General features: G+C 39.2%; 1 protein-coding gene across 1 annotated transcript in view; it reads right to left on the bottom strand.

Moving 5' to 3' along the window:
- Positions 1–22,994, bottom strand: part of rnf213a (ring finger protein 213a) — a 30,232-nt gene extending 7,238 nt beyond the window's left edge. The window contains exons 1-48 of the mRNA XM_053337809.1: positions 22,918–22,994; positions 21,042–21,160; positions 19,644–19,789; positions 18,642–19,307; positions 18,263–18,441; positions 17,992–18,159; positions 17,415–17,620; positions 17,039–17,328; positions 16,685–16,944; positions 16,398–16,610; positions 16,090–16,282; positions 15,942–15,997; positions 15,555–15,729; positions 15,303–15,464; positions 15,089–15,187; positions 14,884–15,006; positions 14,456–14,639; positions 14,086–14,259; positions 13,807–13,959; positions 13,094–13,713; positions 12,749–12,908; positions 12,432–12,649; positions 11,835–11,972; positions 11,572–11,736; positions 9,764–11,021; positions 9,472–9,650; positions 9,214–9,369; positions 5,537–9,124; positions 5,327–5,451; positions 4,889–5,005; positions 4,687–4,811; positions 4,483–4,605; positions 4,323–4,384; positions 4,085–4,238; positions 3,865–4,006; positions 3,584–3,775; positions 3,149–3,279; positions 2,902–3,059; positions 2,573–2,779; positions 2,205–2,392; positions 1,959–2,079; positions 1,728–1,828; positions 1,462–1,644; positions 1,133–1,308; positions 941–1,043; positions 733–847; positions 384–591; positions 42–238 (exon numbers count right to left, since the gene is read on the bottom strand). Coding sequence (XP_053193784.1) covers positions 42–238; positions 384–591; positions 733–847; positions 941–1,043; positions 1,133–1,308; positions 1,462–1,644; positions 1,728–1,828; positions 1,959–2,079; positions 2,205–2,392; positions 2,573–2,779; positions 2,902–3,059; positions 3,149–3,279; positions 3,584–3,775; positions 3,865–4,006; positions 4,085–4,238; positions 4,323–4,384; positions 4,483–4,605; positions 4,687–4,811; positions 4,889–5,005; positions 5,327–5,451; positions 5,537–9,124; positions 9,214–9,369; positions 9,472–9,650; positions 9,764–11,021; positions 11,572–11,736; positions 11,835–11,972; positions 12,432–12,649; positions 12,749–12,908; positions 13,094–13,713; positions 13,807–13,959; positions 14,086–14,259; positions 14,456–14,639; positions 14,884–15,006; positions 15,089–15,187; positions 15,303–15,464; positions 15,555–15,729; positions 15,942–15,997; positions 16,090–16,282; positions 16,398–16,610; positions 16,685–16,944; positions 17,039–17,328; positions 17,415–17,620; positions 17,992–18,159; positions 18,263–18,441; positions 18,642–19,307; positions 19,644–19,789; positions 21,042–21,160; positions 22,918–22,922 — 12,981 coding nt within the window. The 5' untranslated portion in view covers positions 22,923–22,994. The remainder of the gene's footprint in view (positions 1–41; positions 239–383; positions 592–732; positions 848–940; positions 1,044–1,132; positions 1,309–1,461; positions 1,645–1,727; positions 1,829–1,958; positions 2,080–2,204; positions 2,393–2,572; positions 2,780–2,901; positions 3,060–3,148; positions 3,280–3,583; positions 3,776–3,864; positions 4,007–4,084; positions 4,239–4,322; positions 4,385–4,482; positions 4,606–4,686; positions 4,812–4,888; positions 5,006–5,326; positions 5,452–5,536; positions 9,125–9,213; positions 9,370–9,471; positions 9,651–9,763; positions 11,022–11,571; positions 11,737–11,834; positions 11,973–12,431; positions 12,650–12,748; positions 12,909–13,093; positions 13,714–13,806; positions 13,960–14,085; positions 14,260–14,455; positions 14,640–14,883; positions 15,007–15,088; positions 15,188–15,302; positions 15,465–15,554; positions 15,730–15,941; positions 15,998–16,089; positions 16,283–16,397; positions 16,611–16,684; positions 16,945–17,038; positions 17,329–17,414; positions 17,621–17,991; positions 18,160–18,262; positions 18,442–18,641; positions 19,308–19,643; positions 19,790–21,041; positions 21,161–22,917) is intronic.
- Positions 22,995–26,872: the final 3,878 nt, after the last annotated feature.

Here is a 26,872-nt window from a genome sequence, read left to right as displayed (position 1 = left end):
CAAACTGTCATTTGATATTTGAAAAATATGTATAATTTAACCTTTTGCAGAACTTCTTCAGGGAAGAGCCAGCGCATTTCATCCATTTTGAGGAGTTTCAGGACAAACTCAACTCCAAGTCGGCTGCAAATCTTTCGGATCAAGTAGACACGATACCAGTCATTCCGGCTGCGTGTACACAAGTTCACCACACTGGTCAGGAAGGCTGTGGTTCCACTTTGACCACCATCTTGGGTTTCTGGAATGAGATTAAAGCGAACTGCATTTTGATAAAAAATAATAATAAAAAACATTTTTTGAACACTGCAATTACAAATGTCATTTTTTAATCACAGTTTACAGTAAATGAGCAAATAATACTGTATTTAATCAAAATTACACACCCGTAGCTCTCAGGTTTTCCACAATGAAGGTAGCAGCTATATCCAGGTCCAAACGCATTCTTGCCACCTGCTGTAGATACTCCATAGTGGCTGTTTCAGTAGACTGACCATGTGATTGCAGGTAGTCAGTCAGGAAGGCACTTTCTTCCTGCAGACACAATTTTTGCTCTGCCTCAGACCTAAACTGCAGCCTCTCAAACATGGAATCCTAGAGAAATGAAGTAAAGTAAAAAGTGCATTCACAAAAATCAGAATGTCATGCAGGATTAACATATCACATATTTGCATTCAATACACCTTATTAAATTAATGAAGGATACAAAATAGTATGGTTTGAGTTCATGTTTACCTCCAGGCAGTTAATATACAAGGAGTAGAGTTCGGTTTTGTCTGTCTTGTCCAAGATGTTGCTCTGCTCAACTGCCGCAAGATGGTGCTGCAGGTAAACTTTAACTTCATCGAAGCTTCAAAAATAGAGGAATTCAAAAACAAATGAGAAACACATATACAATGGTAAATCAGTATTAAGTAAGCCTTTAGTATTTCTAATACATTACCTGTACTTAAGCAAGAGTTTGAGCACAACTGACCGAACCACTGGATTTTTATCCATTGACTCATCAAACGGTGAGAGCACCTTTGTCCGAACTTGTTGATCACCTGGAAAAAAATAAAAATAAAATATATATTAGCAGAAACAAGAATGTGTGTATTCACACACAAGTAACAGAGATAGAGGAGTGTCCTACCTCTGCGCTGGGAAAGAATGGGAACAGTGTTGGCCTTCACCAGGAGAAAGGACAGCAAGTGATGAATGACAGCTGAACAGGGGGGAGAGTTGTCCTTGAAGCACACAGTAGATACCAAATCTATGAAGAAAGCATTGCACTGCTTCCTGAACTGAGCATGTTGGTTGATTTGAATCCTACACAAAACAAGAGAAACAAAAGTTAATGGGTCATTTTGTTACAGGGACAGAACAGAATGAGATGCGTGTGTGTAAATAACCACCGTCATATGACATATGAAACAAAACAAATCAAAATGATCTCCTTTTGTTCCATTAACAGTTACCAACCTTATGTCCTCAGAAGGAACCATGGGAAAGTTGTCTTCAACGGGCTGCATGCAGAGTGGACAATACATCTGACCAGGGATCAACCACTGTGTGATACAGGCTACACAAAAGATGTGTCCACATGGCAGACAGAGCGGATCTTGCGGGTCCCCCATACACACTGGGCACTGATTAAGACCAAACCTGGACAAAACATAAATGGGAAGTGAAGACCCAGGAAAGAGTTCAGTAGGAGAGATGCAAAAGACAGAAAGATGAATTTATACCTGAAGACGCATTCGACGGCTCCATCTTTGCAGGTCTTGAGTAAACCAATTACTGCTTCAAATGACTGCTGGGTTTTGAGGTCAGAATTTCTTTCCAGTACCTTGATGGGAGAGCAGAGGTAATACATTTTATGATGGATGAAGGAGTTCTTGTTGTTATTGTGGATGCAGTTCTATGGTAATTCACTGAACATCCCTTAAAAATAAGGATAGTACAAAACCCAGACAAACCTGGTTGAGGGTTCGTGTATGCTCTAAAACTAAGGGCTTCAACTTCCTCTCTACCTCCTCGATGCCCATCAACATGTGCTCCACAAACAGAGAGAGAGAGAATATCCGATTCCATCCAGCTCTATAAAAAAGAAATGCAAACAAGTCAATGTAGAGCGTAAAGTCTACCTAAAAACCTCAGCATATACACATGTTGGACAATTTGAACATCTTTACTTGACTTTGTACATCTTTAGCTTGACTTACTGGACTCTGCAGACAATTGTCTTGCTCCTCTCTCCATAGCATCTCACACTGTCATCTGAGCAGATCAACTCAATGGGAACCTGAAGTTTTTTGACCTGCCTGAGCCAGGCTTGTCTTTGGGCATCTGTGTCCAGGACTCTGGGCTCCAGGTACTCCACGCAAGCAAAAGCAGCATACACATCGAGAACCTTGGATGCAGGGAGTAAACAATCATTACACATTACAGGCAATGGGCAATATTGATCATTTTAAGCATTATCAAACTTTACCTTATGTTAAAGTCAATATCATGCATTCCAAATTAACTTTCCACTTGAAAAAAGTGGAAAAATAAAAGCATAGTTAACTACTAGTGTTTAGAGCCTCACCATTTCCACTCCATCTCTGGCATTAGGATTCCCCAAGAGGTCCTGAGTCACCCGGGGCTCAATGCAGATCATTCTGGAGAGGTTCTGCAGGCGGTTCTTGAACTCATGATAAGCAGCATGAATCCATGGAAGAGACGTCACTGTGTCCGTGGCACTGAGCTGTAATCGCATCTCATTGACACAGCAGTTCAAAGCATTGGACAGGAGCTAGAAAAACAGATAAATCTGAATTAGCACACTAGCACACACACACACACACACACACACACACCAAGAAGACTAAATGTGTCTTTAAAATTCAGTGGCTTCAAATATTGCAAAATATCAACCTCCAGATCTTGCTGACAAGTCACGTTCATCGTCATGGAGACAAAATCCTGTAGGTAGCGGAGAAAAAACTCTGTCTGCATCTCTGGGTCTGCTTTCGCAATGTATCGGCCCAGCGGTGTCTTCCAAAAGATCTCATCAAACTGTTTTTGAGTGTGGTCTGTCAACAAACATATTGGGTTAATGTAAAAGTACAAAAGCAGAGCAACATCACAGCAGTGACAGAGCGTACTGACAGGCATGTATCACCTTCATGTTGAAGTGCATAAACCCAAAGCTCCTCTAGGTAGTCCTTGATCCTCCAGCCGAAAGGCATGCTGCAGGTTATGTTCCTGTCTTGGGCAATGTAGTTCTGCACAAGGATTGTTCTTGTCTCAGAGCTGTGAAAAAAATACACAGAGATAATTTGGAAGAAATAAATAGTTAAAAAAATGAAGGTGCAAAGTGCAATTTAAGATTCAAGATTCAAGAGATGTTATTGCCATTTGCACAGGCACAGGGTATATGCATAGTGGAATTCCTGTGCAGTTCAGTGTGTTTTGTTAAAAAAAACATTTACACTAAATTAAATGTTAGATTAAATACAAAAATATTTTTACATTTTTAAAAACAGTTGCAAGGACTGAGAGGTATTACATTACTTACAACAGTTATTTGCAGTCCAACAATTATTTGCATTATTACCTGTGGTCCACTGTTAGGTGTGGGATTTCCAGCAACTTCTCATTGCCAAAGATGTCTAACCACAGCCTCTTAACAGATTGATTGCAGTTATCATCAAGCAAGATGTCCAAGTTTTGGTCACGGTCGATGACTGAAACCACTTGTGCCAAGATGGGGACTACCACAGTCTGAATACGCTTCCATAAGGTGTGCCTGCCATGTCCCCAAAAAAAGGCTGTTTAAAAAATAGGAATCTACCAGCAAACACAGAAAATGTTGTGTTCTGCAGCTATAGCACTCACCTGAATGTACCACCTTCTTGTAGGGCATCAATGTTAGAGGCCTCCTTAATGACCCAGTTGCTTTTGATGGATGAGAAGGTGTTGCCATCATAAGCTGCCAACAATGAGTGAAGGTGTCTTTTCACAGTTTGCAGAAATTCACCTGTCAGGAGTTAGATTACACGATGAGCACTGCAACTGTTGTAACAATAAACTATTGTAAAAAAGCTGTTGTTAGCACCTTTTATTTCATCATTGTCACTGAGAAGTGTCAGTAAAATCTCAACTCTCCTAGTACTTCGGAAGCCACTTTCCACCTGGTCCCTCAGCATGCCCACTGCACTCTGCACACAGCTCCGCACCAGTGCTGTAGTGTCCAGAACATTATCCCAGCCCTGCAGCAAGAGAACAAAAACTAGTGTAAATTTTTGGTTTTCCAACAACAGCTAATGTTTTCAATTTATGCTGCATATACTCACATTTTCCTCTGACTCTGCTTCCTCCTGTTCATCACCAGTGTACATATCATCCACCTCCATGGCTGTACAAAAGAATTTTGTAATTCAGTGCCAAGAAAGATTTCAGTGTAAAGACATATACGTACACTGATTAAATTAGAATTTGCTGTCAATTAGTTACCTTCTGGCTGACTCATCTTCGTTTCAAACATTTGACTGATTGTCATGTTCTGCAAGGCTTTAATGTCTGAAACAATATCTTTTGACCGTCTGAGGTCATCGATGTGAACTGATCTCCAGGGGCCTGCAAATGTTAAAATGTCATCAAGATTACTCTTCAAACATTGTGATAAAAAACTGATTGCACAAGTTATAGTAATCTTACCTCCATGAAAGCCAACATAGGAAGTCCCTCCTTCCATTCTTGGCAGTCTGGTGATAAAGTAGACAAACACCTTGCTTCCAGTGCTCTCCTGAGTTATCTTGTTGATTTCATTTATGGAGGAATACCTAAAAGTGAACAGAAAAATTCAGTATGGCAAAATCACACGCTAATGAATACCTAATACAGGAAAAGCTCTACCTACTTTGCAGATGCAATGAGATTGGCACTATGAGTGGCTTCATCAAAATCACACTGAATGAGAAGGATCTTGTTGCAGGGTCCAGCGCTCCTGCTTCCATTTCCAGCTGTGAGGAAGTTCCTATGAGAAAACAGAATCTTCAGTGGTTTTCTTGACATACAGTATATCCTTAAAATACACTTTAATATAAATGTCAAACTATCAGAATTGCTTTAAGTGATCTAATGAAAATGTGAATTATATAAGTAGAAAATTGCCCTATAGTATATTTTCTTCTCTCTTCTGGTGTCTAAAAACGCAGATCTCAGCATTGATGAGTCAAGTATATATTTCCATTGCTTGTCTTGCTGGTATTTGTGTGTGAGTGCCACCAAGTCTGAGCTCAATAAACAATAACTGTTACAAAGTGTAACTCATACATTCCCCGTTATATCAACAAACCTGATCTTCTTCAGGAACGAGTGCTCTGTGTCAAATTGCTGCAGTGAGAGAAGCTCAATGCTTAGCAACATTTGCTCCAGTGGTTCCAAGTCAGATGCTGTCAAAAGTCTGGAGAATGTTGTGACCTATGAAATTGTATGAAATTATAATTAATATATATATATTAATATATATATATTTGAAACTGGTATTGTATAGTTTTAGAGTTACCTCTGTGAAGGCGGAGCAGCAATGTATGTCCTGCCTTGTGTGAGCAAGAATGAAGTCAGCTAAACAGCTGTTGTTCTGCTCTTCAAAGTAGACCTTGGCCAGATATTCACTCTCCACTTTGGGGAGGCGAGTAGAGTCCAACCGCACCACTGAGTCTGGTGTAGCACATTTAAGGAGCATGAGTTTTGCCTCATCAAGTACTCTCTTCTCAGGATCTGAGATTTCCAAACTGTCCTTCTGCTTCTCTATTACTTGAAGGACCACAGAGGCACATGTGTCAGAGTGGTAGCCAACAAAAACGTCTGGTGGTCGGTACTTGTATGTTTGAGCTAGTGCTGTGTGTTGACTGTTGAGAGACACAAAGACTGTGACCCATTTCCTCAGTTCATCCACCATCCTCTTCTGCTCAGTTTTAAGGACAGTGTGAATGTCCAGGTAATGTTTCTCCAGTCTGTTGATGAGAGGTATTGGGAATTGTTTGTAGACTACCTCTTTTTCCTCAATGACAATAAGCCGAAAGTCTCTGTGCACCCTACATTTGACACGGTGGGTTCCCAGTCCAAGATCCACGTATTTCTGTCCTCCCAAATAGACATAATATTGGTTTAGAGCGTCGTAGAGACTTTCATAGAGGTTCTGCAAGTTTAGGAGCACAACTGTTTCACCTGTCTCCATACAGATCTTCACTCTGTTGATGTTGCGGCAGATTTGGGTATACTCTTGGTCTTTTGGGAAGCTGGAGCCAAATATTATTTCTGGCTGACCACTTTCTGAAAAGAAGGTTTGTTGCAGGATCTGTAGGGCTGCATAGTTTTTTGTAAGCACCAGCAAGTAGCGACATTCTTCTTCTTGCCCAACTGCCTGAATGTTTTCTCTCACAAACTCAATGGCATTGATGTTCTCCAGGTTGGGGGAAATCTTCAGCCTGTGAGTAAAGACACTGACTACATTCACATCATCCTTGCCACTGAAATTTCTCAACACTGCCTTCACAATCTCATCTGCTGTGGGTTTCCGTTGAGAAGCTTTGGCCACTGCAAAAATCATTTTAATCAAGCTGTAATAGTCACGTAGACCAAAAAAGCCTTTGCCTTGCTTGCGGCAGATGTTCAAGTAGGCCCTTGCAAAGGGTTGGAAGAAATCGCTGACCCTCTCCAAAACCATTGCATCGGATGAGCATATGCCTTTAGCACTCTCAATGAGTTCCCTCTCATCAGGGTCACCGCGGGAGACAAAGATGCCTCTGTTCATCTTTGCAGGGTCTAAAGCCCAATTGGAGATGCCAATGAATCCGACCTTTTTGTGTGGCAGTGGCTCATCATCAATGCATCCCTCCTCTAGCAGTGGGTGAAGGGTTTTCAGTGGCATCTTTGGGGAGTCCTCAGCAAGCCCAATCTCATCAAGGACCACAACTGAAATGTACTCATCCAAGTTCTTTCCTTCCTGGAAGCGTCCACATTGCTTGAATGTGTTAATGATGCCTTCTGGTGTTGAGTGAGGGCTACACTGGAAGGACACCAAATGGATCTGTTTAAGCATTTTGTAGAGGTCAGAATGAGCAGCTTGGCCCTGCATTGCATCTGCCACCAGTGTTTTAGATAGAGATTTTGAACTTCCAGGTTTTCCAACTAAGAAGAGAGGGATTCTTAACTCAATGCAGAGAACCATCATAAAGACATTCTCCTTGAGGGCACTGTTTCTTGCAATAGTATCCCCCATTGGCACACCACTCAAAAGTAAATCCTGCATGAGTGAGATTTCCTGCATTACCTTTGCTGGGCTGTATGCTGCTGGTAGGCTTCTGCTGATTTTCTGTCTGTATTTATCCTTATTTTCTAGGCATGCATGGTAGCACACTCCTATGGCCATGACTAGAGACCACAGCACAGGGTCTCTGACCTCAGGCTGTCTCTGATGTTGATTACTCTCAAATTCTTCAAGCTCTGCAAAAAACATGCCATGATTGTCATAGAACCAAACAAAAGCCTGCATGCAGCGCTCCACATCTCTCAGGCTGACAAAGCTACATTCATCTTTTCTTGTCCGCATATACTTCTGGGAAGATGAAAGGACATCAGTGATCCACTTAATGTAACTTTGATCAATCTCTTTGTTTTCAACGACTCTTTGCACAATCTGCTGGATGTATATTTTCTCTGTGTGATCATTTAACTGTCCAAAGTCCCACACCAGAGGGATCATGCTTGGTGGCAAAGCTTGAACTCTATACACTAACTGCCGGAGAGGGATGGACCCTAGCTTTTCATCTGTCTCCTCTGCTCGAACACGGTACCCAAGTCCAGCTGCTTCTAACCTCTTAATCATCTCGTCTGTGTGCTTTCGGTAAGGATTGCATGCTGCAATGATCTGCAATCCAGAATTGGGTGTCAAACTTTCCCCCTTGACAGTCTTGTCACAGAGGACCTCTTTAATACTGCTAATGGCCTCTGTAGTGTTAGCTTCATCAAAAAACAGAACAGAATCAAATCCATAGTCTAGTTTGTTGATAGAAGCAATGTCTTCTGCTTCTTTGACTTTGGTGTAAATCATCTCTGAAGTTGTCCCTCCATGTACCTTGACCAGTTTCATGTTCTCAGTGGCCACTCCACTCCTCCGTAACTCACAAAGAAATTTGATGAGCCGTGTCTTACCACACCCTGTTTCTCCCATGATGATGACAGGGATGCCACACCTGAATCGCATATGGATTGCCAGCATCTTCAGTATGTTGTCAGTTGTCAGCTCATATGTTTCATCAGGGTCAAGAGGCCACTGGATACCAAGAACATTGCAGATTCGCTCTATTTTTTCCCCTCTGGGAAGGCGATCAAAGTCAATGTTGAAAGGGACTCTCTGTAGCATTAAGCCTTCATACAATGCCCTTGTCATGACATTCTTTTTTATCACCCTTCCAGAGGTGGGTTCAATGGCATCGACAGAGTTCTGTTCATTGGGCTGAAGATGAAAACCAATGAAGGTCATGGACACATGGTCATCATTAAAGAAGATGTATGGATGTGGTTCTGTTTCCCATCTCTTCCTAATCAAAAAAGGAGCCAAGTCTTCATCTCGGACACCGATCAGGTCCATCTGCAGTCTGCCAGGACTCTGGTCAGAGATACTGAGTGATGGAGTGGCAAAGTCCTTTGCCATGAGAATCATGAAGTCCACCACAAAGGTTTTGAATCCAGCTAGCGTGTCCCCGGTGAAAGTTGCATCACAAAAAACAGATGTCTCACAATCTTGCAGCTGCAGGTTGAGGAACCATGCAAAGTTTCTCAGTTCTGCCCATGATGGGTCCATAATACCACAGTACATGAGAAGCATCTGAAGACATTCCACGTGTGACCCTTCAACACCCTGATATGTGAAAACATCAAGATCACTGTGGTTATGAAACCGTGTGAGATACTGGTATGGTCGTTGAAAGGCTGCACTTCTGAATTCTTCATCATCCATCAGTGGGTCTTCGCTGCACACAATGGTGGGATCTTCTTGCTTCCTCATCTCTAACATCAGCACCTCTTTAGGTGGTCGGCAGAAAATATTTGGAAACACGTCTGTGAATGAGCTGTTCATGGTTTGAGCCTATGAACCAAAAAAAAGGTAAAACAGCCTAGGGTAAGCAAAGGTTTAAATATTAAAAGACATGATAAGTGCTAGTACCAAACTCTTACCTGCCATGAAGCATTTCTGGTTGGCTTGACAGTTGGCTCTAAAATCTCTATGACATACAGCTGCCTGTCACTGCACTTCCACATCTTTCCCTCAGAGTCCATCAGATAGTGCAAAATCAACAATTTGAAAAGAAACTCTTGGAGGCCTTTCTGCACCTTTTTAAAACACACAAAACACAATCCATTAAACACTGTATGTAAGGTGTTGAGATATGTCATATTAAAAAGCATTAACTTCAAATTGAGACTCATTATTACCGATGATGTGACATCGAAATGGAACATTGTGAGTTTCCCCTTTGTGGGAGTGTTTAACATAGACTGTAGAATGGCATCCTCATCAACATTAGGTTCAATCAAGCGAATACGTTTCAACGAGGGCTTTTTGGTTGACTTCTTCAGTTTTTCATAGAGCCTCTTGACATAGAGAGATTTACCTAAAATTGTGAAAAAAAATGTCATCATGATACGTATAAACAACCTTGGATGTGATATATTCACCATCTGTGTAATTTAACAATTTCAAATAGCCAGATACATATATACACACCAACACCAGCTCTTTTGGATGAGACAACTCCAACACGCAGTCGGTCTTTGAATGCAGCTGCAGCACTACATTGATCATCTGGGACCACATAGTGTTTGTGGAGATATCCCTGGATCCTTACCAACTGTTCTTGGGGAACCATGTGCAATCTGTACTGGCTGAATGCTGATGGAAGGTAGGCATGCTCTCTTTCAGAACTACAGATGATAACAAGTCTATAGTCCTTCCTGCTCTGCATTTTCATTCGCTGAAAAAAGTTCTCAACTTTAGAGCTCACTTCATAAGTAAGCAGATCTCCATATAGTAGAGAGTATATCTTCTGTCCTCTGTAGCCTCTGCTGAGACAACGTCTGAGGAATAGCTCCACCTGTTCATACGGTGTTAAGGAGTTGCACAGGAGGACTTCATCATAGGTGGGAAGTGTCTCATCTTCGCTACTCATGTAAGTGGAGATGCAGGATGTCAAGACCTCATCATTTGGACAAACAATGAGGTTTGGATTTCCGGTGACCAGGCCTTTTGGTAGCTGCCTCATTATTAACTTCTCAGTGTTCTCATCTGAGATGTCTTTTTCACTCTCACTTTCTTCACTCTCATCTTCTTTATTGGCCAGTTTTTCCAAAAGTTTTCCAAGACTTGTTATGTCAAGAATGTGGGGAAGAAAATTCTTCATGTCCTTCATATAAGCATTCCACATCAGATCTAATCTTTGTATGCCGTTTGCTCGTTCCACTAGACTTGGCGTAGGACCCATTTCACTAGTGAAGTCTTGATCTTCCAGCTCAGTTGTTTCCACCACAACAAAGGTCTGAAACTCAATGTCCATATTTTGCTCTTGTGGTTTGGTTAGGCTTTCATACTGGAGTGCATGCCAGACTTGCCTCAAGTCTGAGGCGGTGCAATTTGGCTTGACAAAGGAGAGCATCATGAGAACTTGGTCCTCCACATCGTCGACATTTTGCTGAGTCAGCTTGCTGCATAAGTAAACAATCTGTTCAGCTGTATAGTAGTTCAAATAGTAATGTTGGGATCTCTGTTTGTCAACAAAATCCATCCAGTAGTGCAGACATTTTTCCATCCTCCGGCAAAGTTCAGGAAGCTGTTCCTCTATGCTACCCTCCACAAGAACACTTCCGAACCCTACCAAGTCCATCGTAATACCATGGTTGATACGAGCTTCCCAGTGTCTGAACAGAGGATTCCCAGCAGTGTAGAGAGCAATGAATGCTTCAGCTAGTCTTTGGACACTGGCAAAAACCTGAAAAATACAAAAAGAAACAGTCAGATGCAACTGTTCATACATTTCATACAGTTCGTACAGTATATTTAGGAAGCATTCAGCACATTAGTAAGTTCAGTCACTGTTGACCATGTTGATACATATTATTGGCTCTGTCCTTTTCAAATCTGATGAAGATCCTTAAATCATTTAAACTCAGCTTTACCGGCTGTTCAAATCCACAAGATCTTTATTTTGTATCCACGGACATCATTTGTAACCTTTGAACAGTTTATTTTATTGCAGCTCAATTTAACTATACCACACAACTAATTCGTAAATAATATATTCTTCAACAAACAAATTACTTAGTGATGTTGTCCTATGTTTCTTCCAAAAGCATGCAGGGTCAAGCTATTTATTCTTTTTATTTTAAAGTAATCTTTTATACAATTTGATGCACCTTTAATGATAGAGAACATTGTGCAATGATAATTAACATTAGTAGTATATATAAGCAGTAGTAGCAGTATTATGAGCATATTTATGAACATTATTAACAAAATAAAAAGGAGAATTTTAGAAATACCTCTGCAAAGCGATCAACTTCATTCTGCCCCTGATCCCCTTTCCCAGACATGAGCATGAGTTTGTTCTGCAACTCCCGAAGATCTTCAAGAGAATACCAGCGCATCTGCTGGCCCTCATCATGCTCCTCTGGAATCTGCAGCTTCAGGATGGTGTCAAGACTCAACTAGATTGAAAAAACAAAAAATACCCTCTTATATATAACATTGTAGGAACATTTAAATCCGGGATTCTCGTATTGCAATCATCTTTGATTTTATTTACCTTTTTTACATTTTGAGCACTGATTATGTAGATACCCTTGTTGTTGATGGCTGATGCTAACGAGAGAGATGACAGCTCCACTGATCCGTGACTTTCCTTTACAGTCTTTAGCCATTCCAAATGGCGTGCACTGTCCCGCTAGAAAAGAAAAGAAGACAGCATTCTCAATTGCTGTGGTGTAATTGTTTTGCTTAATGGGAATTGGGATTAGATTTAACCCAAGTGGCCTGACTGTGCGACAGTAATGTAATGCAAGCATTTAGAGTTTACAGTTAAGTAAATTCTGTTTGTATAGCTATAAAACAATCCCACAATGTCTGGAGTCTCTCTAGTTCTCCAGTTAAACATTGCACAAAATACCAAGACAAACGTTGTAGAGAGGAAGAGAACCCCAAATCATCAACCACTGAGAGTTGTAATGTCCATCAAGTATCACCAACTGTCTGCACCATCAAGGTGGCATCAACATATCAATTAGTCGCCCTCACTATAAGTAAAAAAAACTGGGGATCATCGTCTGATCCAGGACTGAATTGTGATCATCTCATCCATGGAGCAGTATTTTTAGCAGAAGTATTAGCAAAGGTGTTCTCTCACCAGTTTTTTTGGCAGGTTGCTGTCATTCTCCAAAGCTCTCCAGAGCTTCAGCAACAGTTCTTTGAAGGCATCAAAACCTGAGTCTGGTTTGAGCTCATACATCATAGAAGAGTAGCCCAGGACAGCGTCATGGAAACAAGCCACACGGTCAACATCCATGTCATTCTCTCCCGCAGAGATGGAAGCCAGGTCAACGAACACCTTCAGCTCATTGATGTCTGAAAATAATTGACATTTATGATGTGATTTGCCTGAAAGAGCATTCAAAATCATTAGTGTTACTTGGTGCAACTAGAGTAGAGAATAACTGTTTTTACCTTCAAGTGCATCCTTTACCCATCTCACAAAATGCCCTCTGAGTCCCAGCTCATGCAAACAAAGTCTGCGGGGCTCAGTGATGCCCACCAGAAGCTTCTTTGCCTGCATCAAATCATTGTCGATCCTATTGAGCTGCTCTTGCTGAAAGTCTACATGATCCTGAAGGAAGGGAAAAATCAAAAGTAAACATTGCTTTGCAAACATTGCAATTTCTGAATAGCTTCAAACACAATATCGTCATACACATGTAGCGTGAAGAGGGTGATTTTTAGGCTGATGAAATAACGCACAAGGCATAATACTTATGGCTGTGATATATTTAGTTCAAAATTATGGCTACTTACAACTTCTGTGAGTGTCTCCAGAACCCTGAAGTCCCCTTGAAGACGAAGTGCGTCTTTGACTTTCATGATAATTTGCGCTGATGCCACGGCTAGATGGAGCTCATGATACTGCTCGATCTGCTGAACCCTGGTGTGGATCCATTGTTTGTCAGTCGACTTATCAATTCTGCACATGATGTCCAGGTCCTGTGCAAGCTCTTCGTATTTGTCCTTGTACGCTTTGAAGAGCTGGTTGACCTCCTCAAGCGTTATACTGCCATTCTTCAGACAAGTGTAGATGTCTTTGTAATCAGCAAAGCAAGGCACAAAAATGTCGTCATTTATCACTTTGGGTGTTGCCATAATGTCTGCTACTTCATGGTTATCAAGATCCCCATCTTCCATTTCCTCATTGACCAGTTGTCTGGCTTGTTTCTCCCAACAGACTTTGAAAATGTAACTGTCTTTGAATGTGTACAGGTACTCTGCCATTTCTCTGATTTCTTCCTCCAGGCTGAAGTATGTGACAACACCAGCCATTTGAGAGGGTAGTCTGTCAAATGGGTGGACCTCCATAAACTGGTTCAGAAGCATGTCCTCAATGTTGATACGATGTCTCTCTTCCATGTCGGCAACATCAACTGTCATTGAAATCAAATAAGAATATGTTAAATTTGCTGCAGCCGCATGATGAAACCAAACTGGCTCATTCTCCTTGAGCATGATCTCCATACCTGTCATATGTTCCTCAAGTTTGTGGCTCATTATTAAGAGGACGTCCACCAGCTCCTTCTCATGGTACACAGCTTCAACTTCATCTTGTCTGCATTGTAACAGCCTCTTCATTTTGGTATTATCCTTGTAAAGTTCATTCTCAGCGAGGCAATCTGTTAATGACAAATCCCACGTGCATCTTAATATGTCTATTATATTAGTCTGTTACAAGGCGTCATGTTCTATGAAAAAGACATCATTAATCATTAAATGTTGAGAGATCTGATTATTGTTGTTACCGATCTTCAGCAGTTCTAAGAAGGCATCTTTCCTTTCCAAAATGATTTTGAGCAGGCTGATCTTAACGTTTCCATGAATAACTTGATTGTTTAGGGCTGTGAATGACGAGATGGCTATAGCAATTCTTTCTCTGCCATCTTGAGAGAGCTTATCAATCAGATTTTCCTCTGCACCTGCAATGAGAAAAATTATATCAGCAAATATTACAGTGCCAGACTTCTGTCATGAAGACATAAACTGAGGCCTAGTTTGCTCTTATAAATTAGAGATCATGGCAGGATGTCACCTGTTTTGAACTATTATTTCTACCCTACAGAATTAGTTTTTTTGGGGTGTACATGTTTTCAATGATCAATATTGTTTTGATACCATGTAGCTTGAAAATGTCTTTGGCAGCACTCCAGGAGAGAAGGTGTTTAAGTACAACTTCTTCGTCTTCCTGGTACTTTCCTTGGTGATCCTTTGGCCAGGATTTCTGGATGATGGTTGAAATGAGAGTCCCGAACTTCCAAGTTAGCTTGAGCCTCTCAAACAGTTTGCCCTCAGACTTGGTCTGTGTGTCAGATAAAATAGCAATAAACACATACTGTGAATATCTTAAATGCATGTAGAAAATATGTAAATCACATAGTTCCTTTCATTTCTAAATAAGATTCTTCAAGTGGCATGTTTAGGAGCTTTCATTTATTTTTTGTTTATTTCAAAAAGCCATAATTGTTCTTAAATATGATGTGGGTTATTTTAAAGTATGCCATTAATGTGCTTAAAAGGTAATCGTGAAAGAGAAGTTTTCATACCTGGCACAAGGACGTAACAGCCTCAAGAGCACACTTCTCAATGCTGGCAGCAACATGTGGATGGGAAGAACTGAGCTCCTCTATCTTTGTGCAGTAGAACTCAATTTGATCCAAAGCAGACTCCTAAAACCACACAGGCACATAAATTATATTCAATATTTCATAGTTTAATAAAAAACATACAGTGAAAAGATGTATCACATACCTGTTTGTACTTGCCCTCAAAATCCACAGTGAATGTATGTCTCCACTCTTTTGTGCAATCGTCATCCTTGAAGTCGATGGAGATTATATTATTCCAAATCTGTAAAATACAAATAATTAAAGCCATTTTTTAAGCAATCTGGGCCTATAATGGGTTGTGAGGATCAATCTAAATTTTTTGTATTTCAATTAGAAAATATAACAAAACTGCTCACTTCAATCTCCATAGTGCCCTCAACCCGGTACATAGAGGTCAGTAACCTGTTTAGCAAACTGTGTCTAAAAGACCGACTGATCCAGTCTCTCATGATGACCATCGCCTGAGAGATCACCATGTCTTTTGAATTTCGCTGCTCTCTTTTCACTGCTGGAGCCTCCTAAATGTAAAATGTTAGTATTTGATATTAGCAAGACATAATTCTGTTTTAAAAGCACACTGATTGCTTAACATGATTCATTTCACATACCTCTTGCTTGTTACAGTTAACAAAGTTTGACACTGACGCAACCAGATTCATGCAAGCCACAGGAACATTAAGGAAGCTCTGCTGATATGATACTGGTTTGATTCCTTTGCAGATTTTCTCCAATAGTTTGACTGCTGTTGCCAGACACTCTCTCCTATAAGCCTCAGTAAAATCACTATGAAGGAAAAAATAAGAATAAAATATAAAAGCATCAAATGACTGAACATGTGTGCTCATGATCTGCACACCAAATAAGTCATACAAGAAAATGGGAAGAACAAAACACCTAAAAATGTGAACTGTCCTCACATTTTATCCAGCAAATGTAAATAATCTGTGACTTCATGCCTTTATTATTTATTAGCTATATTCAAAAGAGCAAATCACCTGTATTTCTCTTCAACGAGATGGCCTTGGATATGCGAGATAATATCAGATACACTCTGTAAAAGAGAAATCAATGAACATTAATTAATTTACTAAAATGTACAATAATCCTGAAATGTATTATTTTCAACTTGTGTTTCCACTTCACCTCAATGGCAGTGTAGCTAATATCCTGAGGAACCTTATTTGCAAAAATGTGAAGGATGTCCAGAAGCTCAGGGTTAATGTTGATGCTACACTCCACCAGTTCATCGATAGACATCAAGTACAAGCAGGATCGCACTGCAAGTGCATCCACCTCCATCAAGTAACTGTGACTTTTCATCAGATTCACCAGGGCCCTGAGAACAAGAGAGGAACCAAAAATGTATGGTAGTATGCATCTATTTCCAAATGAATGCATTAAAAGATGTTTATGTAAGCTATACTGTACTTATGCAAAGGTATGATACTTACCTTTTATCTTGACTGCTCATGTATGATGAGGTACCCACGTCAAGGCCTTGCAAACCTGCCCAATACGCACTGTACTTCAAGTTCTCATATCGTGGTACATCAAAGGGCTTTGCAGTGCCTTTGAGGAGGTGGAGGAGCGGCAGTACCAGAATCCACCGGGGCATTCCCGTTGTTTTCACAGCCTTTATCAGAGATACCAAGTGTTCTGGCAGACTACAACAAGGACAATGTTATGAGTATCTGAACAGAAAATCACAGACAGAAAAGAAAAAGATAAAAGTACCTACTTTTTGAGAATGGCAATGTCCCTAGAAAAATCTGTCCAGTACTGAAGGAAATCATCTTTGCTTTGTTTGGGCAGGCACAGCGCAGTGCAGAGCCGATGGTGCTCAGCATCATCCATCTTGATACCATGCTCTTTACATACAGTTAGCATTATCACAGCTGCTCTCAAAGGATCCTGAATGTAATGACTCTTTCTGTCACCATCCTTCAACAACTGAGGAATAACATATGTCAGCAGGAAGTTCTTCAGCATCTTCCTCACCTAGGAATTCAAACCAGAAAAACAGGGATAATGTGTGATTATCTTATCTTGGTGTTTCAAATATAATACTATTGAGTACAAATTATGAACTTACATCATCTTTTCCATAGTTTAAGGCTTCCCATTTCTTAAGCTTCTCCTCATAAACAAAAGGATCTCCATAAGTCTGAAAGAACTGATTCAGTTGGGCCAGAAAACTCTTCAGGTTGATATCCGTCCAGGACCTGAGATGGTCAAATATGGTCTCCAGCATTATATTTCCTGCAATCTCTCTGCCTTGAATCAGATTCTTCCTTTGTTCAGGCCAGATGGTTTCTTTTAAGCGTTTTAACATGTTCTTTGATGGCTCTGCACAGATGATATCATCATATTGATGCCAGTCCCCTGTTAGAAAATAAACAAATAAATAAATATGACATTGACATTAAAAATATAATGTTTAGATATGACTGAGTGAAGGTTCCATTTACCATCGTCATTGACAAGGTGGGGTTTCACAAACAAGCATCGGTTGGTAGTGTGGTGTGTAGAATCCAGTTTGTATATGTACTCATACTCATATCTGTCCTTTTTGTTCTTGTAGACAATATATTTGTATGGTATTGACACAGATACAGCTTTATTTCTGAATGTCTGAAGACTGCCTTCAACCAGAAATCCATGTTCTTCCAAAACCCTGTGTGAAAAAGAAAATAAAGTCAATTTCACATGTTGTAAAGTCAGTGAGAGGAAATTAAGAGCAGCCCAGTTTGTCCATGCACGAATCAACACCCAAAGCCCAACCCCATCCATGCCATTATGGGCTGAGATAAGATGAGCTTAGGATCTGAGATGTAGTCAAAGTCTATTTGTCAACAAGCACATAACATTGTGTGTATGATTGAGTGGGGGAAGGAGTATGTTTTAGAAATCAAAGAAAATTAAGTTTACCAAACATTACATTTTCAACATGGAAACAGGATTTTGTATTATTTGTTGGATGTATCCTAGTTTGATATGTCCATATTTTAATCCACTACAAGTTTCATGAACTATTTTTTCAAGTACCTGGTCACGAACAGCTCAACAGTATCTTCTTCCCATTTACCAATAAGAGACCCAGCCCTGATGAAGATACGATCTTCTTTTGGATCAAATTTGAAATCCTTTGAGAGAACTGCATGAAAGTAAATTGTGAGTCTGTCACGAACAGCAATGGTCTTACTGCTGGCCAATCTGAAAAGCAAGAAATAAGCCAATTTAGAAATACTAAATATTATACAAAGAATTGAAACTGGTAAAGGTGATTAAAAGCAATAGCCATTAAAGAGAATTTCACCTTTTAGGTGGAGGGCCAGGTCCAGTGCTGGGTGTTGTGTTATCTTTACTGCCGTCTTTTTTTCCTTTGTCAGTATCTGAGGTTTGTCCTGCACTTGAGTCCTTTCCGCTCGCAGGGGGCTCAGTCTCCATTTTCTCTACTGGCCCCTGTGGGTCCACACTGGAGCCTGGGCTTTCAGCCTGTAAAAGTTGGATCATTCTATACTTTATAAACGGTATATTTACGGTTTAAATTCTGTGTATGATACATGTAAAAAATATGAAAATTAATTATCCATCTTCACTCTAATGATTAGAGTTTGATTAGAGTCTAATCAAATTCTGCTCACATATGTGTCCATTTTTTTTAATACTACTGGGGAACTATTTTCCCTCATTACCTTTGACGGAGTCTGAGGACCAAAGACCATCTTTTGTTCAACTGCCGCAGTTTGCGTCTGTTTCTTCCCCTTCTGCTTGGTTTGTCCAGCCTGCTTCATATTTGGATCCACATTGGCATTCTGGTCAGTAATGGGTTGGTTAGTGGTGGGTGTGTCTTTCTTGGCTTTTGAGTTTTTATTTTCAGTCTTTTGGGGCTCTTTGTGGTTAGTGGGCTTTGCCCCTTTGCCTGCCACCGACTGAGTCTTGCTCTTTCCGTCCTCTGATTTGGGGTTAGTCGGAGTGTCAGTTGGTTCTGTCTTGACTGTCTGGGCCTGAGTTGATTTCTGTGCATTGCTCTCTTCCTCTATACGATTTGCAAGGGCTACCTCAGACTGCTCCACTGTCTTCTCACTCTGACTAACTTGTGCATCTTCAGGTGGTGCAGCAGCTATGTCAGCTGCTGCTGAGGAATTAGACTGGCTCTCGAGTGAGGAGACCCCATCTTGGAGTGAATCTGGTGTTTCATCCATTGCAGAGCTTTCACTGTCAGAGGAGACTCTTTCGCCCTCCGTCCTCTTCCCCTGGTTCTCTCCAACAGAGATGTGGGACACGTCAGAGAGACTTTGATCTTGGTCTGATGACAACTGGCCATCTTTCTTCTTTTTGTTTTTCTTTCTCTTTTTTTTCTAATAAGACCAGAGAGAATAACATCAATTGTACAAACTGTTTTGTAATAAAACTAATCAACTTTATATTTCTATAAAAAGAAAAAAAAGGGATCATGGCATTCTTACAACTTTGCAAAAACTGAGAAAAGATTACAACTGTGTCTACAAGGATAATATTAGAATGGAGCTATGACAAATTAGATTTAAACTGAAATTAGATTTTTTTTGCACCTTAAATTAAATAAATATCTGCTACAGAGCTGAGAGATCAAGAATCACAAAATCGGCAGAAACCATAGTTCCCAAAAGTACAGAAGTTGTTAACTGAGTACAAACTCATTTGAAGTTACTCACCTTTTTCTTTGGGTTGATGGTCTCCTCATTTGGTCTTTTAGGGGATCTATTGGAGTCTTTGCTGTCCACGGATGGGTCATTTTTCACAGATTTATCACTTGTGCCTTCACAGTCTGATACCAAGGACTGCGGCTGATTGTCAGTACCTGGATTAAAAGGCAGGTGTTATGCAAATCAGGCTGCATCATACAGTCATGCAAAGTTTGCTCTGGGAGTTATCATGTGTAGTATATTGCCAAAGACTAATTTGCATTGAAGTCAAACACAAATCACATCATGTAGGCAGTGGAAGATTTGAATGAAGAGGTAGTCTGCATCAAAATCTCACATATAATATAGTTTTTACAACACAGTTCAATAATATTTAGTTTTACAAGTCTTTAAATGTTATATTTATGTATTGCAAATGAAGCAATTTGCACATGCTTAATGGTTCATTTTTAGGATAATTAGAAAAAGGGTCAAAATTGGTACAAATTATTTTAAAAAAAAGAGTTTGGCTGGTAGGTGCCTACTCTTTATAGTAGTAGTTGTTCATTTGCAAAAGTTTTTTTTTTTTTTTTTTTTTTTTAATTCAGAATCTTAACCTTAAACTTCATTTAGGGAAATATGCCCATTATAGAAATCTTCTAATTTGCTAATACCACACACTGAAAAAACACACCTTCTTTTGTCAGTTAAAGAATTGCTAAGAGTGTAATTCTTTAACTAATTAATATTAAATTATAACATTTCCTGTACTTGTAAAAGTAAGTATTACCCACAGTTCAAATGTCAGAGTTTTCTTTTACTTTTATTTTTAATTATCAGTTACAAACACACCTTTCTCTAAAAAAGCTTGATCATTAACGGGCTTAAGTTTGAACCAAGGCCAGTTAGAATGAATGAGCATTGTCTTGGTGGGTAGTAGATAATAACATAGCTCATAACACTGACCTTGCTCTCAAAGAACATGTTACTCTGTGTATAAATATGCTCTTTGTTTAACCCTAATTCCTCCTACTGACTGCTGAAGTGTGGAAAGATAAAGCACGCTGCCATCTTGAGATCAGACCACTTACTGTGTTGTTTCTGTATGAATCACTCTGTATTTTTGCTTTGATGAGTGCTATAAAGTAATGCAATGTAACGTAAACATCAAATGTAATGACAATGTCCAGAATATAGATTTTGAGCTGTTGAATATTATCTTTTTACATGTTTTTTCTACATTTAATTATGTTTGGTCAATTTAACAATCTCACCAGAATTTAGGGGGTAATAGGTTAGTCACATCCAAAATAACCTGCATACATTCAGTTTACAATGACAGTCTCTCTTTAAGACAGTGTGTGGAGCTCATTAACAGAATTATGTAAGTTAGCAGAAGAGACCAAACCACATTTCTATTGTACTTACTCTGTGTGTTTGCAGGTTGGGCTATCAGCTTCCCCCCACACTCACTGCAAAATTTGGCTTTCTTCTCCAAAATAATGTGCTCACAATGTGGACACTTCATCATCAGGCTTTGGTGATTTCTGCAAAAGAGAAACAGGTTTTACTGGAAATGCAGCATGAAGTAGTGCATTTCTTTCACTTTCAATTCTGTCAGTTGAGGCCACAGTCTATGGTTGAGGCCTTATCATGAGACTGTGTTCAGCTCTGCAAATCAACAGCACAGAACAAAGCTATTTCATTTAACTTCAAACTCTTTCTAAAGAAACCGACCTGCTCACATTGTAAGTGACTGAAAAGGAAAGAATGACTGTACATGACAGTCAATAGTTCTACACTCCCACCTACAGCTGTGTTCAAGGTTTTTGTTTTTTTCATTTCAGCCAGAGAAGGAAAAAATAAAAAGGAGGTCTCACTGCACACTAGAATAAACCTGGAGAAAATAATTCACTGTGATGAAGGTTTGAAAAACACAGCTGATCAAAACTAAAGTTGGGAGTTTTTTTTCAGTTACTCATGTAGGAAAAATGTAAACCATAAAATCCATAAAAGACTTAACACATGTTGTTTATTTAATTACACCTCTCAGAGTACAAAGGGCAGTAGATAGGAGAAGTAGTGCCTGTTTACAGTAGATGGTAGACACTCCCTGTTCTAGGGTCAGTTAGGTAATTAATTTTGATGATAAGATTGTATCAACACTGTATTATATTTGGTGAGAATCACTGATGAATATAACTTAAGAAAGATTCAATAATATCAGTGGTCTATCACTGAATGTAGGCCTATATTTGTTAAGATGATTCAATTGTACTGCTGCGCTGCTCTAAATCTGCTGAAACCATTAGGACTTCTGATACACCCTGATGCTTGTGAGCTTGAAAGTTTAAACCTGCAGAGAGCAGTGTTGCAACTGAGTAATGCACTTTGTCCAAATATTTTTTTGTGTGTGTGACGTAACTGCTCCATTCCAGTCTAAAGTTGACACATCACTTTCTTAGGATTTTTTGGCATGCATAGGAAATACACTTTCACCAGCAGGGCCAATGGAAAAAGGAGACAAGCACATTTAATTCCATTGTATTCACAGATTGTTGAAATCTATTTGGTTTACATAGGTCCTAGTTTAAGTCTCAACTTTCACTCAAAATGTGACTCACTACTTATTGAGAGTATTTTCTTTCTCGTGAAAAGTCACAGAATGATTTACACATCCGCAAATCTCTACAGTAAAAATATACCTAAACAAAATTAGAAGGACAGCATGTTCATATTTACAGCCTAAAGGGTGGGACAGGTTTGCCAACTACAGAGTGAGTCCTCTTCGTAAGTACAACCATCTTTGATTTCGGGGCTCATCCAATCACATATTCAGGTCGCAAAATCGCCTGTAAAACACTTCCTGTTTTGATTCTAACCTTCAATCTCATTTCACAACAGTAAATCCGATCATGTCAACTAAAGAGACACATATTAGCTAGTTTACCATCATTGTTTCGCGTTATCACGACACACTAACCAATTGTTGGCAGCGAGTTAGCTTAGCTATCTAACCCGTAACAGCCTGTCGGTTGAGCTGCGCAACAAACATGAGCTCGGCTTGTTTACTCCACTTTCTAGCAAAAAGCAAATAGCGAATTTTCAAGAGCCATGACCGGTGTCAACCAAAATGAAATTGCATTCAAACCCCATTTGAACCAAACTCTGAAGTGTCTCGTGACAGTTTGGTCTGATAGCTTACTCCGGCTAATAGGATTAAGATGATTACCTTGGGTCACAACGTAAACTGATGTTATGTGCTTTGCTCTCTTAACATTTTAGCAGTCTTACCTGAGCTAACTCCATATGACAGCGTCACCAGCTTTTCTTCTGTTCTGTAGAAAGAAAAGCACACATGTCATCTCTGCAGCGCCTGCGATGTGCCGGTGGAGAGTTACAGCCGATGCCTGTTAATTTCATTTCCGCATATCTTCCAAAGTTTCGTTTTTATCAGAAATGTGCGTCATCTAATTATCTTATGCAGTGACACATATTAGTATTTTTCCTCGGGCGTGAAGAGTAAGACTCTCACTACTGTCAATATACTTGCCTAATATTTGCCAAAGCGTGTGTTGATGATGTGCAAGCAACTTTGAAACTACTGTGTAGTGGCTGTTTATGGCACAGTCCAGGATGCTTCTTACATTTCTCAGTAAATTGGTCACCACTAAAGCATATTGGACATTAATTGGCTAGCAGAGAGAGATCTTGACCCACATGATTGTTAAGTGAGTGTTACTAGCTATGGTCTAGACTAGTGAAACATCATGCAACTTTAGGATGCAAAGTAATCTCAAACACAATATTGCATGCAAAGATTTAATTTTCATGTATTGATCAATGCATTCACTAAGTGTGTAGCACAGGCCCGCAGAGAAGGAAGTGTCAGTGGTTGCATTCACTTTTATTTTGAGTAAGGACACATACACAAGGGTAGCAGAGCAGCAGACAGAGAAGTTAATGAGGTGAAAAAACCTGCACAACATAGGCTATTTGGGTGTGTGACTATGAAACAGGTCTTTTCCTGAATAACATCTCAAACACTATGCCTTGCTGAAGGGCACACACAATTTAACAGCCCCAAGAAAAGTCACACCTGTAAAATCTACAAGAAATGAAGACATGGATCTGGTCCATAAACATGATTGCAACTTTTGCATGGCAACACTGAGTGCTGTGTTGTCTGTCTGTTGTCCTGTAAAATCTCAGTAAAGGGTAAAATGCTCAACCTGCAGATATTTATTGTTACTACTGAGCGTCATCTGATGCCTGTGGAATGACCTTTTTATCCTGTTACATAATAAGTGCCTCTCCAAAGCTCTCACATGACACCCACTGAAGAGAGTTGTGTGCATGGATGTATTAAAAGAAGGTTGTGTGTTGCATACAGTAAATCAAAAGAGGCTCAACATTAACACCCTTCAGGATGCTATGCTCTTACATTTTCAGGAGAGGGCAGAATAACCTTTTATTTGAACACGTTTGGGTTACTGTGAGTGCATGACATGTGCTATGATATTTTTTATATTTCAAACAGAGGCTACAGCAAGGGATTTCACACATAGGAAATCTCAACAGGGGGAAAATATTTTTTAAAAAGTTGAACCTTTATTCACTTTACAAATTGTGTAAAAAATAAAAACAATATTGTCAAAACTGCATGCATGAGTCAAGTTAAAAAATAAAAAAGGAGATTATTGAGCAGAGCTGTTTGCAGGATGTTTCGAGACTCGCAGAATCACAATGTTTTCCATGGATGTAATTGTCTCAGATACTGCATATAAAAAGCATGCAAAAAACATTTTTTTCCCACTTCTATCATAAACGCAGGTAGCTTACAAAGATGTTAATGATACATGTTTGCATATTTAATGTGCAAGTGTATTATTTCACACATTGAATCCCTGGAGGACAACCAAGTCGATGTACTGTAGTAAAAATAAAATCTTCACAGTTTCATCATGATAATGTAGTGTTGCATAATTAATATAATGGCTACCTTTGTTTCATTCTAAGAGCAAAAAAAAATATTATTTACTGATTGCAACAGTTTATACCTCACACACACACACACACACACACACACAGTAATGGTCTGTGCAGTAAGTTTACAATGGGTATACTGTATAAATATAATATAGGCTTGAGGACCTCAGGAACCACATACTACACAAAGCAAATTAAGGTTTTACACAGTGCCAAAACCATAAACCAGTAGTATCTAGTGTTTGCAAAACTCTAAGTGCACTAAAACAACTTAACAGCCAGTCATTGTGTGCACATCCATGCTCATTTCACCCACAGCTATGATCACGGCAATGACATATTAAAAAACATCTTGTTATCATTTTGAGATTAAATTTGGATGCCAATAGACTTTTAAGCCTCAGTAGTTTATTTGTATTGATTCAGGAACAAAGAGGAAATGAAATGGCACAGATATTGTGAATTCTTTAAGTGCAGCTAATGATGCATATGTATTCCCTGACCAGCATGTTTAACCAAATTTCCCATTAGTTTACACTTTACTGCCAAGATGTGCATCACATTTAAAGAAAAGCAGATAAATGAGATTAATGACATTATTTCACATCTTTCAGTTGCTTTGAACATTGTGTCTGTTACACACCAAAACCAAATGTGCTTGTTGATGGATTCAAGAGTTGGTCCCTGACAAAAGAAAAGAAAATGTGTACATTGTCTTGACACAATCACTATTCATGTGTAAGTGTGTACTGAGAATTACCTGTAAATCACACCTTGATCAGCTCCCTGCAGGTGATGACACTTACTTTACACGTGTGCCAATTAGATGCATACATAATTACCAATTGTTACTAATCCTATAACAAACAGTCCAGCCCCTGAAAAGAAGGTCATCACTTAAATGTGAACATGAGCAGTGAAACCAGGCCCTGCACAGAGGACATAGATTTAGCCTCATTTAGGATAAAGCACAGTTAGAGTTTTTTTTTAAATCACAAGACAAACATGACCATTTTTTTTTTTTTTTTTTTTTTTTTTTTTTTTACTTTTAATGACTTTATGCTAAAAGGAAAAATATCCACATGCACACTGTTGTTGAAATTGGATGAAAGTGCGATACATCAGACATTATTTATCAAGTAAACAATGGACATAATTACAATGTTAAGACATGTAGTATGAATTATGTATGAGTTTAAAAGAGCTCTGGTTTGGGTGGACCTGGTGAGTTCATCCTATTTGGGATTGTAAGAATATATTTTACTTTACAGTAATATCTTAAATTCTACTTTAGGTTTTTCAATTTTGAAAACTCTCACATTCTCCGATCACTTCAGCCAAAAAGGAGCTCAATCAGCACCATTGGGATGTTTCACAATATAAAAAATTGTGAAAAAGTGGCACTATAACAGCCTTGATGGAGCTTTAGGGGTCCTTGTGATATCAATAAAGAGTTTCCAAAAAAGAAACTTATCTTCTAACGATAGATGTCTGCATATTGGGTGTGCAGGTGTATTACTCACCTGTATGTCATCACTGAAGCCCTGGAGAATAACCACACAAAAGAAAAGCAGTGACACAATGACACACTGTTGCATCAATAAAAAGAAAGACTAGTCGACTTTAATGACAGCTATGAGCACATTTGTTTGACTGGTTTTTCTATTGCTTTCATTTATTTTGAACCTCGCATACTGTCAATGTCTCCATGTCAGTAGCACAAGTTTACAGATGAGTATCATTTTGGTAAGGTACACTCTTGAGAAATAGAATATTTCTCAAGAGTGTACCTTACCAAAATGATGGGAGGACTACAAAAAGCAAATTAACTTTTATAATGCCAAACACACAGAAGAAGAACATTTATCATTTGTAAAGACACTGAGCACACCAAAGCAACTTACAACCACTTAGTGCATGAACATATAGTACATATACACATTCAGCCAATGAGGTATTAAAAAACATATACAAATACATATTCTAACATATTGCTTTATTATTTTGACAATGGCATTGGTTGTCGTCAGAGGAAAAGAGATGTGAGTGTGTAAGTGAGGCCTGAGTGTCACAATTATTAATTTGTAATCCATGCAGATGGATAAATAAAGAAATACGACAAGATGAATGACTGTAGAACAATGTTCTCCTCTTACATTTAAATTTTTCTTCATATTTTGAGCAACAGTGTGACCCTCTTATCTACACCCACATAATGAAATCAAGCTTTCTAAGGCGAGTCCTGTTGTTATGTATCAGCTCACAGAGAA

This window comes from Scomber japonicus, chromosome 18, assembly GCF_027409825.1.
Source record: "Scomber japonicus isolate fScoJap1 chromosome 18, fScoJap1.pri, whole genome shotgun sequence".
NCBI classification, from domain to species: Eukaryota; Metazoa; Chordata; class Actinopteri; order Scombriformes; family Scombridae; genus Scomber; species Scomber japonicus.
Note: the sequence above shows the minus strand (reverse complement) of the source record. Positions and strands in the feature narration are given on the sequence as shown.